Source organism: Peromyscus leucopus, chromosome 8a (genome assembly GCF_004664715.2).
Source record: "Peromyscus leucopus breed LL Stock chromosome 8a, UCI_PerLeu_2.1, whole genome shotgun sequence".
In the NCBI taxonomy this organism is placed as follows: domain Eukaryota; kingdom Metazoa; phylum Chordata; class Mammalia; order Rodentia; family Cricetidae; genus Peromyscus; species Peromyscus leucopus.
This window is the reverse complement of record NC_051085.1, coordinates 3,568,019-3,586,772: the sequence shown is the minus strand read 5'-3', so window position 1 is coordinate 3,586,772 and position 18,754 is coordinate 3,568,019. Positions and strand designations below refer to the sequence as shown.

Here is an 18,754-nt window from a genome sequence, read left to right as displayed (position 1 = left end):
AAAATTATTTCATCTGAAATTGTAAGAAATCTTTTCTAATGTGGAAGATTTAACCATACAGAATGAACATTCTTCATTTCAACAGACAGTATTTAAGCAGTTCATATGATTCATAAATGAAAACAAATCAACCCAAATGTTAAACTAAATACAAAGCTAACTCTAATTGGATCATTAAGTGAATGCAAAACATCTAACTATAATAAGAATTCTCTTTTTTATTTTGTTTTTTTGAGACAGGATTTTTCTATGTCGCTCTGGCTGTCCTGGAACTTTCTCTGTAGACCAGACTGGCCTCAAATTCAGAGATCACTTGTCTGCCTCCCACGTGCTGATTTTAGAGAGGGAGACCACCATGTCCACCTTTTAAGCAAAGGTTTTTTTGTTTTGTTTTGTTTTGTTTTGTTTTTTTTTTTTTTTTGAGACAGGGTTTCTCCATGTAGTTTTGGTGCCTGTAGACCAGGCTGGCCTTAAACTCACAGAGATCCACCTGGCTCTGCCTCTGAGTGCTGGGATTAAAGGCGTGCGCCACCACCACCCGGCAGCAAGGATTCTTAAACATGACATTGAGCAAAGGTTAGTTAAACTGTCCTCATCAAAATAAAAAACTTTTACACTACAAGAGAGGAAAACAGACTATAGAATGAAAGAAAATATTTAGAAAAAGTTTATCTGGCAAATGTCCTGTATTATAATGTATATTAAAAGCTCTCAGAGTAACAAGAAGAAAATAAACATCTCAGTTTTTTGTTTTTTTTTTTTTAAAAAGGCAAAGACAACCAGTTTGCCAGAGGATAAAGTCAGCAGCATCAAAATGCCTTGATCAATCAGCAGCCATAACCACAACAATACACCCTAATTACAACCATAGCCACCACATATACGGGGTAGCTAAGCTTATGTTCAGTTGAAAACATCAATTACTGGCAAACACACATAGCGGGTGGTGTGCACACTGCTGACAGAATTACAGAAGAATGTGACTCCTCTGCAAACCCAAGGTGAGCATGGACCACAGCCACAGTACATTACAGCCGCTCCACTCCAAAACCAAGGTGAGCACGGACCACAGCCACAGTACATTACAGGCGTTCAACTCCAAACCCCAGACTGACGTGCATACAAACTCACACTTGGTCTGTGTAGATTCTGTTCATAACTGCCACAACTGGAAAATACCCAAATCCCTCAACAGATGAATTAGATAGACACTGTTATAGCCTAATAATGGAATATTACCCAACAATATAAAAGAATGAACTACTGACACATCCAACATTGCAGATAAATTTCAAAAGCATGATGATGGAAGAAAAATAGAAAATTTCAAAAGGTTATGAAACAAATCTGTTCATATGCCACCCACAAAAACAAAACCAGTCAGAATATGAAAGCACACATTACTGGTCGTCAAGGTTATACAGACAGGAGCGGGTAGCTGTGTAAGGCGGTGAGCAGCTGTTTGTCAAGTGTAACCCGCTGTTCTGAGTAAATCATAATGGTGAGAGGAGCAATGCATGCGTGTGAGCATTCACAGAACTGTGCATAAAAATATAAATTGTTATGACAGTTTGATAAGTAAAATAAAATCAATATTCCAAACAAGCAAAACATACAGAAATGTACCAGTGTTAATTGTTCTCTTAAAAAGAATTAACTGGAAGTCTGCCTTTTTCAAGCTTCAGTAAACCAAATCAACTACTTACTGTCACTTTTTAACCATCCAGCATTAAGACCAAGGCCTTGCACATAACGAGGCAAGAGCTTCCCCATGAATCCATATCCCCAGCCCTATTTTCAGTTTTGCAAACTCTAGGTTCAAAAGCGGCTCACACCAGTGCAAATCTCTACGTGTGCTTTCCTCCTGCTTGCACTGCTTGTACGCTTGGGGTCCTGCGAGAAGCCTTTTGACACTTCAATCTAACCACATTCTTCTGTCTACCTTTACACCCAATGGCACTAGAAGAATGAGAGGTGTGAGTTTTGGAACACTGGGGTGAATCTAGATTGTAGTCTGTATTTGTGTACTAGTCCGTTAGAGTTAGATTGAGGTTATTCATTTTCAGCAAGGCTGTCATGGCAGTCATGTTGTGCAGTATTCTGTCATCGGATGCCATAGGCTTTAAGTATTCCCATTACTGATAATTTTTATCTTTGACCATGCAACCAAGATGTTATGAGACAGACTTCTCTATGTATTTACTTTTGTAATTAGTAAGCATTTTGTTGGGGGAGATGCCTTAAGACTGTAAGTAATCCACTTCTCATCACACTGAAAAATTGTCATTTATTTCTATGTCAGAGCCATTGGTTTCCTCTCCAGGATTTATAATCTATATAGCTGTTATTGACTTCAGTACTTAAATTTCCATCCTAGCAACACCTCCTAGCCAGCTTCTACACCTGTCTGACAGGCCCCTATCATTTTTTAGATACTGTTCATCATCTAACTCCATCTTCATGTAGGCTAAGAGTAAATCACCCACAATTATAGTCAGACCTCAGAGCTGTGCTTTCAATTTCACTGCAGTCATGACCTCCTCTCTCCTGCAGGCTGACTCCTCCTTCTCTATTAAGCAATCACTGCAGCCATGGCCTCCTCTCTCCTGCAGGCTGACTCCTCCTTCTCTATTAAACCACCTCCCGTCAATGCGTACCCATTCTGTTATTTCGTAACCTTTAGAAAATGCCCCCATACTGCATTTGCTGCTTCTGCTTCCTCTCCTGTCCTTTTCTGCTGAACAAGACACACAAGCTTTCATTCCCACCAGTCTACAGAGCTGTTCTTGTCATGTCCAGCTATCACTTCTGTGTTGCCAAGCAGCTGGTGTCTCTGTGGTCATCATGATCATTATCATCAGCATCTCTCAACAGTCAAAACCCTTCTAGATGGCCTCCCACTCTCTGTCACTCCTACTTCTCAGTGCTAGAATGACCCTGGGCTCGTTCCTCTTTCTACTATGGGTATAAATATTATTTCACTTGGTACTGCTGAACTCTTACTAGAATTTGTATCATGTACCTTTCCACTTAATCCGTAACCCTCCTGCATATTCATCATGCCCCAAGCCAAGCTGTCCATGTGTTGCTCCTTCTGCAATTTTTCACAGCTTGGCAACTGGTCCCTCCATCTTTTTTGTTGCCCAGGCCAAACAAACCTTGGAATCATCCTGGACTCTTCTTCTCTCACAGTCCACATCTGATCCATCAGTAAATCCTGTCGTCTCCACCTTCAAAACATATAGGAATTTCGCTCACCACTTCTATGTCTACCACCCCAATCCACACCACCACCATCTCTTTCTGGTACACAGGAAAAGCATCCCTTATTGATTTCTCAGCTTCTACCCTTGCTTCTTCAAATTAACTAAAGTAACAGCTGTCAGAAGGTTCTTTAAGGAATGTTACAAATTAGATCTAAATGCTCTGAAGAGCTGATGCTAAAGGCTTGGCCCCTGGGCAGCGGTGTTCAGAAGTAGGGCCTTTGGGAAGTGGTTCACTTTAATGACATCAATGGGTTCATGGCTTAACAGGAACCTGGACTTAAGAAGATGGGTCTTAGTTGGCAAAAACAGATTACTGAGGATGGACCTTTGAGGCCTCTGCCAACTCTCTCTCCTCTCCAACAGTCATGAAGTGAGCAAAATAATTTCTCCTTTTTAAAGTTAATTTTCTCGAGTATTTTGTCATAGCAACAGAAAGCCAACTGGCATAAAGAGGTAAATTAGATTATGAGATTATGTTGCTTTTTAAACTCATTCTAATGATGTTCCATTTTTCTTTTATAATCAAAGTTCATACTGTTGCAGTCAAATGTTACAAAAGACAAAACCCACTGAGGTCTGTAGCTGTGTAATCAGAAAAGACTAAATAATATTCAGAAAACTATCTCACTTTTGTTGTATTTTCTGCTCTAGTTATTCTGGACAGCAGTTTAGAACCAGGTTCCAAAAACTTTCAGAACATAATCTTTGGTCAGATTTTCAATAGTAAATATTTATTCTAAGGATATAATCAGACAATATTTCAAAAATGTACACATAAGAATTGATACAATGGTGCTGATTTCAAAGCACAGAAAACAGACTCAATAGCCCTAACAGCATTGCTTGTAAATTTTGGGAGATTCATATAGTGAGAATGTATGTAGCTATTAATTAATGACATCTAAGAGATGGTTTAAAACAACAACAACAACAAAAAAAAAAAAACAGTATATAGTTTATGACTTCTGCCTGCATTTGGGATTTCAAGTGACTTTCCCAGTTTTTTAATGTTTGAATTTTCAAAGTGTGAGTTGTCATTTTAAAAACAGACAAAGGAGTAAGCATACTCTCATTGGAAAAAGCATGTGGTGAATCAGAAAACTGTACACAGAGAGAGGCATTTCTTCTGAGAGAATCTGAGCTCCTCCTCTGGTCTTCCAACAGGCTGGGGAATGGTAATCATAGCACTATCCCACACTTCATGCTAACTGGGCCTCAGCACTCTGAAGAGAGTCCAAACTACAGGACAAGACTGTCCTCTTGACCCGGTCTCTTCAGCTACAGTGATGCCATTTTCTTTCGGCTAGACTCCATAAAATCCATAAACAAAACGGTAAGAAACTTTTACAAATATTTCCCAAATACAACACACTCACAAGTCAGCCGCACAGTTACCTGTCTCCTTTTGGTTTTCTCTTCTGCAGGGCCTTCCCTTTGGGTCTTCTTTCGCTTCCTAAGCAGGGGCTCCCACCTGGTCCTGTTACCCGTATTGACTCAAGGCCTTTGGGGGATTTTTTAAATGTAAATTCCACTGGCTCTCCTTCTTTTAAGCTTCTAAATCCTTCCATGAATAGTTTGCTCTGTAAAGAGTAGGGGAAAGAGAGATATCATGATTATCACTGCTTTATAAATTATCTGAATAATTTTAAGATTATCAAAGCAAGAAATTCTGTTATCCATTACAAACATATAGGTTTTGTTTTATTTTATTGAAGTTTGATAAACCTTACAATGCTGGCAGTTAAAAGCCTATACCATTATGTAAAAAGCAATTTAGTGATACAGAAATGTAAATGTACACATTCTTGTCCCATCCATTCTACCACAAAGGTTCTAGTATAAAGCCAAAGCAATACCACCATCCTGACCTGAGATCAAGCCCCAGGACCACGTGGAAAAGGAGAGAGCTGACTCCAAGCTGTCCTCTGACCTCCACATGAGCATCATAATCACACACACACACACACACACACACACACACACACACACTAAATAAATGCAATAACACTTTTAAAAAGAAGATCTTACCATATATAAACAGTATTTTTTTAAGCAACTACAGCAGTGTCTGGTAAAAGAAATTATATCAGCTTTAAGAACATTTTAATCCCATTGATTAAACAAATTCTACTAGAACTATATAATATTATCAAGATTATCTTTATTAAGATTTTTATTTAGCTCTGGGCAGGTGGTTTTTCTGTTACTGCCTTACCCACTGCTCTCTTTGTAGTATGTTAAATAACATCTTTTTTCCTTTAAAAAAATAAAGATACTTAGCGCTACATGTATTGATGTAGGAAGACAAACGTGATATTGTTGTGCCTAAAAAAGAATAAAGAACATGTGCCTACCATAATGTCATCAACAATTTTTCTTTTATTTTTGAGATTATACTATTTTTATATCATTTCCCCCTTCCCTTTCCTCCCTCCCAGCCCTCTTTGCCATCCTTCAAATTCATGGCCTCTTTCTTCATTCATTGCTATTACATTCAATAATGTTATATTTAGTGATACATATTTATATACAAATCACTAATAAAACCTGCCCAGTCTGTATAATGTTGCTCATATGAATATTTTCAGGGACAACCATTTGGTATTGGGTGGAAATAGAATTTTTAAAGACTCATATTTATTTTTGCAGCTATGGAGTACAGAGCAAAACACTAAATCATAGTCACTTTCTCTACTCTGTTGTAAAGCAGAAAGTTTTCTAGGATACTTTATTGTGTTCCAGGAGTATTTTCTACTGAACAATTGACTTTTATAACTTACAGCTATTATTTTAAAATTTTTTCTCAGTGACAAAATCATAACCTGGATTTCAAACATTCCTTCACTCTTTTAATATTACTTTTTCTGTCAAGGTGAATATGCTGATTCAAAATGTACTAAGATAATTAAATCACTAGTTTTTTATTTACCTGTCTGGATTCCTTTTTGTGTATTTTGCAAATCCAACTTGGAAGACCTCACAGTTTGCAAGGATTTTTCTGATCTACTGTGGAAGACCTCGAAGTGTGTAAGGACTTTTCTGATCTAACATGGAAGACTCTGCCATTTGTAAACACTTTTCTGCATTGTATGGCAAAAGAAGAAGCAGTTACTGTCTTTTCTGATGATGTATAAACTCAGGCACTTTGTTCTTAGTAACAGCAGACCTGAAAAACAGATTGTGAATGAAGGGTTTGTGCTCCTGTGAATGTGTAAAATGTTGTTTCTCCTTGGAACAGCCACCTTATCATATTAGTATCAGAATCGTCCTCCCCTTCCCAACTATCTCCAGGATAAAAATCTTAATGTTGCTTAATCCAGCAATGTCCTGATTTAGTTTATCAGAGGCCAGAAAATCATGACTTGAAGTTCACAACCCTAAACCATCTATCTGCTAGTGTTTAGACCTGTTTTGCACCCTGCCCCCAAGAATTCACAGCTCCCACGTTGGAAAACAGTGTGCAGTTGCTGGGGGCTGGGCCTACTAGGAGGACCCCAGGTCAACTGGACTCAGGCTTTCTAAAGAGACTGTGAACTGCAGTCTCTCTGTATTCCCACCATGATGCTGTCTACCCACCTTTTCCGCAGGCAGAAACAGTGCCTCCAGCACCTAAGCACCTGACTTTGAACATCCTGAACTACGAGCTACATAAGCCTCTTTTATGTATAAAATTTGTCTTCATTACAGTAACAGTAAATTGACTGCTAGATACAGTAGGCCCCCAGTTTGCTTCCCACAGTTTCCATTACAAAAGGTAACAGCAGTTAGAAAATACTAAATGAAAACATTCAGAAATAAGTGATAAGCTTAAGATGTAAATCAATTTGAGTAGTGCGATGAAATTTCTGGCATCCCACCCCATTGCAGAGGATGAATCATCTCTTCAGTATCCTGTGTCCCTACTTCCTGCTGATCATTAGTGAGCAGCCATGACGTCCATCAGATCCACCTGAGGCCTGTACCACTTCTGCTCCAGCCACCCTCCCTAACTGAAACGGCCCCTACGGAAAACAGTGATGTTGACGATGCAGTTATGCTGGAAGGATGCTCTAGAGTGCTTTAAGTTAAAAGGTGACAGGTAGTGACTTAATAAGGGAATAAAAATATCCACAAGCTGAGGTTTCAGAGATTGACAACGAAACAGATCTATCCACGGCACTGCTGAAAGGAGTTCCTTCTCAAACTGTAGAAGTTAGGGCCACAAGGCACAGTGCTTAGTGAAGAAGAAAGGGACATTCCGTAAACGACTTCAATAAGGAAACACAGTGTATAGAGGGTTTGGTCCAGTGTTCCCCCTGCATCCTCCTCCAGCACCCAATGGGCATCTTAGAAATATATTCCACATAAAAAAAGGAAACTAGTTATAAGTAGCCCAAATAATTACATAGGATGCATAATGATATTACTTCAAAATTTAGTACAAAGGGAGACTATTCATTGTGAAAATAACATGTACAATAAAAAAAAAAAAACTGTTTCTGGTACAGGTCATGTGACAGTGAAAATTTTCAGGTTGAAGCCTGTAATTTTCAGACCTTTTCTGCTGTCTGGTGGAACATGGGGAGGGAAAGAGATCATGACTAAATCATCTCTGTTAAAGCCATCTGAACAATTCTAAAGCAGCTTTTCTTTCCCCCCTTCCCCCTAAGTCAAGCTCACTTACTTTAAGCAGGAGAAGTGGATTATAGTTGACTATCGACTACAGAACGAAGGAACAGCTGTTTAAGCCACAGCTCTCCTAAGTTCACACTTCGTTTCTGTAACAAGCAAAGTCTGCAGTATATTGGTGTCCTTTTACCAACTTGATGATTGTATTCTTCATTAAGACAGGCATAGTTTTTAGTTTACACTCAGGCCTAAGGATCCCCAGATCCAACCGGGTGGCAAGAGAGAAGAGACTGCCACCAAGCTGTCCTCTGAACACCATATGTCATGCCTACATACTACACACACACACTATAAGATTCTAAAACAAAGGTTTTTTTTTAATCACCATGTCTTTGTAATTAAAGAGAACTCTTAGCAAATATACTGTTTAAATATCAAAATAACTCAAATATAAATGGTAAGGATTTGCTGAAAGGGAGAACTATATTATTTTATGTCAAAATCAACCTTTAACCCTGATCTACTAATTTTTATGAATGGCTCCATTGTTTTAGATATATATTGTTACTGATCTTGTGCATACTTAAGTCATAGCCTCACTTTCACTTGTCACATCCATCTCACCGGACTGTCATTCCCTATTTCAGTCCTAGTATCTTCTACTAGAATAAGTAGAATAGTTTCTTCAGAGCTCATGCAGCACCGAGTCCCCTCTCGGATGCCCTTGAATGCTGTCTCTCAATTAACTCCGCCTTTCAGTCTCAACTCACAGTTCTACTGTCTTCTTAGCTATAGGTTAAGAGCACTTACTACTCTTGCAGAGGACCCAAGTTCAGTTCCCAGCACCTACACAGCAGCTCACAACCCTCTGCAACTCCAGTCCTAGGGGTCCAACACCATTTGGTCAGCACTGCAGGTACATGGTATACTTACATGCATGAGGCAAAGCACCCAGATACACAAAATAAAAGTAAGTATTTATTATTGCAGATAAAAAGAGGGAAATGTGGAGATACATTGTGTACCCTAATAAACTTGCCAGAGGATCAAAGGACAGCGCTAGCCACTTGATAGAGGTCAGGCAGTGGTGGCACACACCCTTCCATTGGAAGTAATACGTAAACAATTTCCTCAGTCTACAGTTTACCAACATGGATGACATTTTACTAGCTAATTCAAATGTAGATACTTTAGAAACAATATTTGAAGAAGTAAATAAAATTTTGCCTTGCTGAGGATTACTAATTGCTCCTGAAAAGATACAAAGAGGAGATTCTATTAATTATTTGGGATATAAAATAGGTCTACAAAAAATTAGACCCCAAAAGGTGCAAATAAGGAGAGCTGGATTATGGACACTTAACAACTTTCAAAGATTATTAGGAATCATTTCCAATCTACGAACCACTATTGGGGCAAAAATGATGAACTCAGTAATTTGTTCAAAACCTTAGAGGGTGACAAGGACTTTAATAGTCCAAGAGAATTATCACCTGAATCTGAGAGAGAATGTACATGTGGATTGTGTGGATGCAAAGCTTGATTGAATTTTGGTTATTTTACCCTCTAAGCATTCTCCTACAGGAATTTTAATGCAGAGGGAAGGTATTACATTGGGATGGATATTCCTACCAAATAAACAGAGTAAAAAATTAAAAACTTTTGTGGAAAAGATCTGAGTAGATTTTAAAAGGAAAACTGAGACATCGTCAATTAGCAGGAATAGACCCAGCAGAAATTGTTGCACCTTTAACTAATGATGAAATTGACAAATTATGGACAGTAAGTGAACCTTGGCAAAAACCTTGCAGTAAGTTTTTGGGAGAGATTAACAGCAAACAGCCCAAAAGCAATAGAATTGAAATTATAAAGAGAGCTGATTGGATCCTGCCTCAAATTGTACAGGAAACACCAATATCTGGATTCCTTACATTTTATACAGATGCAAACCAAAAGGGAAAGTCAGGTTACAAATCAGAAAATTAAAGTAAGTGGTTCAAAGTCCTTATAATTCTGTCCAAAAATTGGAATTATATGCCATTCTGATGGTATTAATGAATTTTTCGGAAACTCTCAACATAGTTACTGACTCTCAGTATGCTGAAGAATGGTCTCACATATTGAAACTGCTGAATTTATCCTTGATGAGTCAGAATTAACTTCATTATTTATTCAATTACAAAAAATAATCAGGAATAGGAATCATCCCTTATATATAACTTACATCTGATCCCATATGAGTCTGCCAGGTCCTCAAGCAAAAGGTAATGATGAGATTGATAAAGAAATGTGCTAGAAGCCTCAGAATTTCATTAAAAAAAAAAAAAACATGTCAATAGTAAAGGTTTTAAAAAAAGGATTTTTCCATAACCTGGCAACAAGCCAAGGAAATCATATGGAAATGTCCTACTTGTTCTTTTTATACTCCACTACCAGGAAGATGTGACCCAAAGGGTACTCAGAGAAATAAAATCTAGCAGATGGATGTGTTTCACTTTGCAGAATTTGGAAAATTGAAATATGTACACCACACCATAGCTATTCAGGATTTCAATGGGCAACTGCTATGAGTTCTGAAAAAGCTGATTCTGTAATCACTCATTTGCTAGAAGTTATGGCCATCATGGGAATACCTGCAAAAATTAAAACTGACAATGTTCCAGCATATGTCTCTGGTAAAATGAAATTTTTTTTGCTTATTACAAAATAAAGCATACTACAGGTATACCACACAATCTTACAGGACAAGGAGTCATAAGAAGATCAACTCAAACTCTAAATGATATGCTAAGTAAACAGAAAGGGATAACAAAAGGCCCCAGAAAGAGACTACATAATGCTCTATTAACTTTGAATTTTCTCAGTGCTAATGAGAAAGGAACAACAGCTGCAGGGAGACACTGGATAATAGAAAAAACTACAGAATTAAATCAGCCTATATACTTTAAAGATGTGGTGACCTCAGAATGGAAAACTGGATATGTATTACGCTGGGGATGAGATTTTGTTTCTACAGGGGAAGAAAAGCTATGGATACCATCAAAATTGATAAAAGTTCAATCTGAACAAGAGAGACTTCTAATTAGAAGAGATGATAGTTCATCAACCAGCATGACCATTCAATTTAAACTAACTTATACCACTAACCAATGCTTTTCATTTGATCAGATATAACTTGCCAAAAAAGAATCTCCCCAAAGTTAGGGTTAGGGAAGGTCTTTGTTTTTGTCTTTCAGGAGAATGAAGGCTAAGGAACTGAAGAACACTGGACAAATAAGAAATATGAAGAAAAAGGACAAGTCACCCAGAAAAAATGTCCCAAGAAAAAGAGTAAATTGGTCTATTGGCATATCACATATCTAACAGGGTACAATTTCATAAGTCTTTCTAAATGTTTGCTTCTGCTCTTCTCTACAGACACATAATGCAAATGGTCTTCATGTAGTCCCAGCTCAATTAAAAATTAAAGCTGGCTTTGGAGTTGGAGTATGGCTCTCTTCTTCTCTAAACCCAAGCATGCTTGTTAAAAGGAAAATCCAAAATCTGTTTCATGTCAGAAGAGCCACCTGACATGGGACAGAAGAAAATCAAAATTAAGGGACTATTCTATTGCCACTAATCTCATAATTCTTTGGTTTTCTTTTGACTCTTTAAAACTTTTCTTAAGGTATGAATTTTATATCAAAATTATATACACACACACACACACACACACACACACACACACACATACTTTTAAAACTTTTGTCACATATTAATGGTCACATAGAGTACTAACTAATTCTAGAAAAAAGGCTTCATCCAGCATCCTGTACATGACTTTGGGTTTGAGTCTCTTATCAGTTTTCTGCAGTGAACCATGACCACGCCTAACAACGACTTTGAAGTCTCCAAAAAAGATGATGGGACTGCACAACAACAATTTAATCAGGATGATGATAATACCACTGAGCTGACAAACACCACTCAAAGATTGGCTTTGGACTACAAACTGCTCAGGACAATTTCAAGAGATGACTAGCTGAGATGATCCAGATTCAGAGACTACTCAATTAAGGACTTGAGACAAGCCCTGCATTTTCCCATTATGCAGAGACCGAACAACAAATGATACAGCTACCACTTCCAGGATTTGACAATTAACCCAAAATTTTTCTTTTCAGGATCCCCTAAAAATGCATTTGCCCCCAGACAGCAGGAAGCAATTTTAAGAACACGACGCCCATATTCCCAAGAGGTGGAGTTGGTGATTTTTGGTCATTCAATGGATTATGGATAAATATTGTTTGGGATAGTTGGTTACAAGTTTTTATTGTTAATGGTCAGGATAAAGGCTAAGCTAAGGAGATTAGATTTAGGGTTCTTGTTTGAAAGAAAAAGAAAATGCAAGAAAAAGAAGAGGACATAGATATGATAAAAAGGTAGATTATTGAATCTACTCAGAAAAAAAAAAGGGAATATGGATATGATAAAATAAAAAGGCAGATTATTGAATCTATTTTTAGGCAACTAATAGTTTTAAATATTTTACATTAGATTGGGTTCTTATATATTGGATACAATTTTTGTATATTGATACAAATTTGAGATTAATTTTGTTAGAAAATACTCTACATATATTTCTAATCTTGTTCAAGGTATTGTACCTATACAGCTCACTTAACAATGTAATGCAAACTGCTAGTCCTTGAAAGTTATTACCAACTAATTAGGATATAAAGAAATGCAAGTGGGGCTGGAGAGATGGCTCAGAGGTTAAGAGTGCTGCCTGCTCTTCCAGAGGTCCTGAGTTCAATTCCCAGTAACCGCATCTGTAATTAGATCTGGTGCCCTCTTCTGGCCTGCAGTCATACATGCTATATACATAATAAATAAATAAATCTTAAAAAAAAAGAAATGCAAGTTAGTATTTAGTCACCTATTACAACTGAACATGTAGTCAGGTTAGGTATGTTTTTAAGGTAAAACAGATATTTTAGATAGACAGGTCATCTCCAAACACTTCAGAGATCTACAGAATATGGCATCTAAGATATTTTAATAACATAGACTTTTTTTTATGAAAATGAGACATATCTGCTCCTGGCAGCACCAATCTTCAGAGAAGATGATGGGCATTGAAGAAATTCCTTATAGTTTACTTTCTTTGTGGCAAAAGTTAGCCACTGGGCAAGAAAGTGCCCTTACATCAATTGTTGACAGTATACTGTCCAAATGGACAAGCAAGACACAAAAAAAGCATTGCTGAACTTTGCCAAGACAAGGTAGGAAAGCCTTTTAGAAAATCCTGCTTCACAGATGAGTCTGTCAGATATACTAGACCTGTAGGCCAAATATGGATGCCTCAATATTGCAGAGGAACCTTGGGTGACTGTCCAGGAAGCCAGCTGTTTCTGTCATTTCTCACATTTTTTGGAAGTCACTTGTTTGCACTTCCTGCTTACTCAGTTAATATTATTTCCTTCTCAGTTTCTGAGGGAGTTGAAGACTAGATAGTAATAGTTTTCCTTGTTAAGAAAATCAGAAAAGAAACTTATTACAGAAGTGTAAAGTGTGCAAGTTTGAAAGACATCAAAAGATAGTTTTCGGTTGGTAGTAAAAGTTATGATAGAGTGAATTAGGCATAACATTTTGTACTCACCAAAATAGAATAACAATTTTCTGAGTACTTTTTCTGAATCTGTCAAATGTTAATGGACTAGACATTGTTAATGTAATTCTTGGCTGTATATTACATTGTTAATGTAATATTGTGCGTATTTATTGTACTTATTGGATATGGGTTTTCTTGTATTAATAATAGCCTTCTTTTATTATTTTAGACAAAAGGGGGAAATGTGGTAATGTATTGTGTACTCTAATAAACTTGCCTGAGGATCAGAGGACACAGTCAACCACTAGATTAGACATAGAGGTCAGTCAGTGGTGGTATACATCTTTAATCCCAGCACTTGAGATCTCATGCCTTTGCTTGGGAAGCACACATGCCTTTAATCCCAGGAAGTAATATGGCAGGACACAGAAAGGTATATAAGATGTGAGGAAATAGGAACTCTCTCTCTCTCTTTAGACTTGAGGATTTGTAGAGGTAAGAACTAGTGGCTGGCTGTTCTGCTTCTCTAATCTTTCAGCTTTCACCCTGATATCTGGCTCTGGGATTTGTTTTTTTTTTTTTTTTTTAAAGACCATCTAAGATATGAACAAATAAATCTTTATAAAAATATACTGTAATGATTTTTAAATCTATATATAAGAGTTATATGAGGCAAAAGTTTTGGTGTTTGTGCTTACATTTTCATCTATTACCATTTCTCCCGTCTCCTCTCTCATTTGGCTCTTCCTCATCTTGTTCTTCCCCATCTGGCTCTTCCTCATCTTCCATCTCGTTCCTCTAGTCCTTTCTTTTAGCCCTTCAATCTAGTTCTTCCCCATCTCTGTTCGTTCCTCTCAAGTTCTTGCCCATCTAGTTCTTCCATTCTCTTTTCTCTTCTCTCTCCGTGCCCTGGAAGTCTCGGTATATAAAGGGAGGGTCCGAGCTAAATTGTGTAAAGCTATTAACGTCCACCTCTCCTAGGCGGTGTCTCCACCTAGGAGACTTGCAGGTGGGCTGTTAGCATTGTTAGTCCTCGGGAGGTGCCCCCCCCCCCCGTCCCGTGTCTCCTTGTGGAATTTAAGTCAGGAGACTTGCAGGTGGGCTGTTATCATTGTTAGTCCTCGGAAGTTGGGCGCCCACCTGGGTGATGTTTCCTGTAGTCCTTGAAAGTGGCTAAGGGAGATAATCTGATTCCAGAGAAAGACTTTCCTGAGGCTGTTCTCCAAATACCTGGAATGTGTATGTCCCGAGAGTGATCAGTCCACACTGTTAGTCCTTCTTAGGGGAAAGCCAATTGGAAAAACTATGAAGGCACATATGATTTTCATAACAGAAGACAGCTGATATATAACAAGCCAAGTAACACCAAAAACTCCTTAGGATTTGGCTTCCTCTGGAGGAATTCCCTGATCCCTCCAGGTAGTGACTTTGCCATAACCAGCTGAGTTCTTATGATATTCCTGTGGCCTGCAGCACACATCAACTGTCAATTTGCGTTTCAGTTAACCTAGCCAGCACCATTAATTTGCATTCCTCTTCTTCCAATCAAGGTTTTTTTTTCTCCCACTTCTTTTGGTTCAATTTTTAATTTTTAAATTACATTTATTTATTTGTGTGTATGTATGTGTGAAATGTGGGCACATGCATGAAACAGTTCTCATGAGGCTGTCCAAGTACAACTTGTTTGTTGGAAATTGGTTCTCTCCTTCCACCATGTAGGTTCTGGGCATAAAGATCAAGTTATCAGGCTACATGGCAAGCACCTTTACCCACCTAGACTATGGGCTTCCAATTTATGCTTCCAATGGGCTCAATATATGCTTGAGACAGAAGGGACAGAATCAGGCTGGTTGGAACAAAAGGAAAAAAAGCCAATAAAAACTAGAGGCATCTTTTTTTTTCTTTGAGGAAAGACTTCAAGAGCCCCAAAGTTTGATCTGATGAATGTCAGAATCCCAAAGTCTGATATGATGAATGTCAGAGTTCTTGTTAGAAGCCAATAAAAACTAGAGGCATCTTTTTTTCTCTTTGAGGAAAGACTTCAAGAGCCCCAAAGTTTGATATGATGAATGTCAGAGTTCTTGTTAGAAGCACAGACAAAATTTTCTTGGGAAAAAAGGTTTACATGTACATACATACATTCTCCAAAGTGAAAGACAATTCTTGGAAAACTACCCTTCTGGCTTCCCATAAAGTAAGTTAATTCACATTTACAGTTTAAGGATACATATTGTGAATGAACCTGGTTTTAACTATGTCTCCATCAAGAGCAATTTCTCTCATTTGCCCCCACACAAGAATTTTACTAGCATAAATATACTGAATATTTATTTTTCTACAATGGCTCTTTGAGGAACTATAAACCTAATAAAATAGACTGTTTTACCCACATAAAAACCAGTTTTCACCCCTTATAATATTACCTCATTTAGAATATGTGAACAATCAAAAAGGTGCAATAAAGAAAACAATGGAACAGAGTGCTGACCCAAACTCTAATCCCAGCACTGGAAAGCTGAGGCAGGAGGATCCTAAGTTCAAAGCAAGCATAGGACACAATGAGTTCCAAGCCAACTTGAGCTACATAACAACAAGCCCAAAATAGAGCAAAATGAAACAGAAAACAACAACAACAACAACAACAACAAAAAAAACCAATGGATGAATTAAAAAAGAATTTAATAAATGCAGAATCCAGATAGTAGTGGTGCCCACCATCAATCCCAGCACTTGCAAAGTAGAAAAAGGAAGATCAGAAAGGAGTTCAAAGTCATCCTCAGAAACAATGTATTCCAGGGCAGCCAGGACAAGTAAAACCCTATCTCAGAAAAGAAAAGAACAAAAATCTGGTCTTTTTTTTTTTTTTTTTTTTTTTTTTTTTATCCATTAGAATAGTCTCGAGTTTTAATTAGAACGTTAAATTCATTTAGAATGTAATTACTTTTGTGATCAATTTATATATACTCACTTAATTTTCTGCTTATCCCATTTTGGGTTAACTTTTCCTTGCATTCTGAAATAATTCAAGGGTTAGAGGGAAAAAGGCAGACAGATCAGAAGTTCAACATCTTCCTCATCAGCCTAGAATACATAAGACTGGAAAGAAAGAAAAATAGAAAGGAAAGGGAAAGAAAACACAAGCCACAAAAATCAGGAATCAAGGTGAATGAATTTTTTTAAAAATGCCAGTAAAATCAACAACTTAGAAGAAATGGTCAATTCTTTGAAAAATAAGACAATGTGACAAGGTTTTATGTTTTTCATCTATGGTCCCTGGCTCATGATCCCTATAGCCATTGTTATCTCCTATGTGATAAGAATGATATTGTGGTGTTTGAGGCCTTAGAACCCCAAATCTCTTCCCCTCTGACCTTCTCCTGTCTCCTGTGACCTGTCGTCTTATTTTCCACAAGGAGGAGCATAGAGATTTAAAACATCTCTATTTGCCTTGGAGCTTCCAGCCATTAAGAAAGTCTCTGACTTATCTTGTCTGGCAGTAGTTCACAGGATGTCCATTCAGAAATGGCTTTGTCTATCTCCCCAAAGGAGGGAAACTGGTAAGAATCTGAATTGGTAGGTTTTCTCACTGTAGTCTGGAAACTTTATTACATCCTTTGGTCCAGTAATATTATGTACCATTGCCCATTATTCAATTATGTTTATGCAATACAGTCCTCATAAAAACTCAAAAGAATGGGCAGGGTTTGAAAGAGCTGAACACATGGAAACTTACAAAATGTTAAACAAGAACTGATGTTTTTGACTTTCTGAAATTAACACAAGATGAAACAGAAAATCAAAATTGAAGTATAGTTCAATAAAAACTACCAGCAACCTACAACAGAAGGAAATATCCCCAAGACACTAAAGGAACTCTCTGAAAACTCAACAGCGACTCAGACTTAATAATGAAGGACCGCACACCTGCCCTGAGCGGGGAGGAGGGCAGCCATGCCCACTCTCCCCTTCTCTCTGCGGCCATGTGCTGGAGGCTCTGACTCTACAACAACAACAAAAATGGCAGCAATATAAGAAAGGAAGGCAACTTGTCTCTGTTTTATACATAATATGACTGTGTAGAATATCCCATGGAACCTGCAAAGCAACTACTAAGAATTAATAAATAACTCAGCAGGTATGATGAATCAAGATATTTACACAAAAATCTACTGAAGTTTATACACTAACAAATTAAAATTTTTTCTTTTTTTAAAATAAATTTCTAATACTGTGTACACAGAAGAGGGCACCAGATCCCATTACAGATGGCTGTGAGTCACTATGTGGGTGCTGGAATTGAACTCAGGACCTCTGAAAGAACAGTCGGTGCTCTTTACCTCTGAGCCATCTCTCTATCCCAAATTTAAAAATTTTTAATGAGCCATTTCTATCAAAACTGCAAAATAATTTAGAAAGTATTATATCAAAGACATCTTACAGTAAAAGAAATAATAGTAACAGTGCTACAGCAGAACTAACAACTTAAGAAGATACATGGTAGAATGAATTAGAAACAGTATTATCATTTGCCAGGCATGGTGGCATTTGTCTGTAATCTCAGCACTCAGGTAACTGAGACAGGAAGGACGAAGTCAGAGGTCAGTCTGGCATACAGATAAGTTACAGGGCAGCCAAGCCTACACAGGGAGACCCTTTCTCAAAACAACAACAACAAAATACTCTACCTAATGTTTGTGAATATATATATATACAACAATATTAAGCTGTTAACTGTTGTTAGTTTGAACTATAAAATACCAACTCAGAAGAAAAGAAAAAATTCCTAGTTGGTTTACCAAAGAAACAGAAAACCTAGCAGACCAATAACAAATAATGAAAATGATTCAGCAATAAGAAGTCTCCCATCAGAGGAAACTTTAAAACCAAATGATTCCAATACTACCTCTATCAAATATTTTAAAAAAGAAGAACCAATACCAATTTGTCTTAACATACTCTACAAAGTGTGGCTACCCTGATACCCAAACCAAACAAAAATACAATTTAAAAAGGATGTTACTAGCCAATATCCTTGATGAACACAGATATAAAAATCTGCAACAAAATTCTAGCAAAACAAACTGACCAACACATTATAAAGACCCACCACAATAAAGCAAGATTCAACACCTGCTGTGGGATGTTCTGTATGCTGTGAATGTGTTGCTCTGTTTAGTTGATAAATAAAATGCTGATTGGCCAATAGCCAGGCAGGAAGTATAGGCGGGATAAATAGACAAAGAGAATTCTGGGAAGTGGAATGCTGAGTCAGTAGACACCAGCCTGC

At 37.5% G+C, this 18,754-nt stretch overlaps 1 protein-coding gene across 5 annotated transcripts in view; it reads right to left on the bottom strand.

Annotated features, from left to right (window-relative positions):
- Positions 1–18,754, bottom strand: part of Lin28b (lin-28 homolog B) — a 118,501-nt gene that overhangs the window by 41,417 nt on the left and 58,330 nt on the right. For 3 of the 5 annotated variants that reach the window (XM_028861755.2, XM_028861756.2, XM_028861757.2), the window contains 2 exons: positions 4,662–4,846; positions 3,159–3,230 (listed from right to left, as the gene is read on the bottom strand). In XM_028861755.2, coding sequence (XP_028717588.1) covers positions 3,159–3,230; positions 4,662–4,846 — 257 coding nt within the window. The remainder of the gene's footprint in view (positions 1–3,158; positions 3,231–4,661; positions 4,847–18,754) is intronic. The other 2 variants (XM_037200285.1, XM_037200286.1) reach the window with 1 other exon arrangement.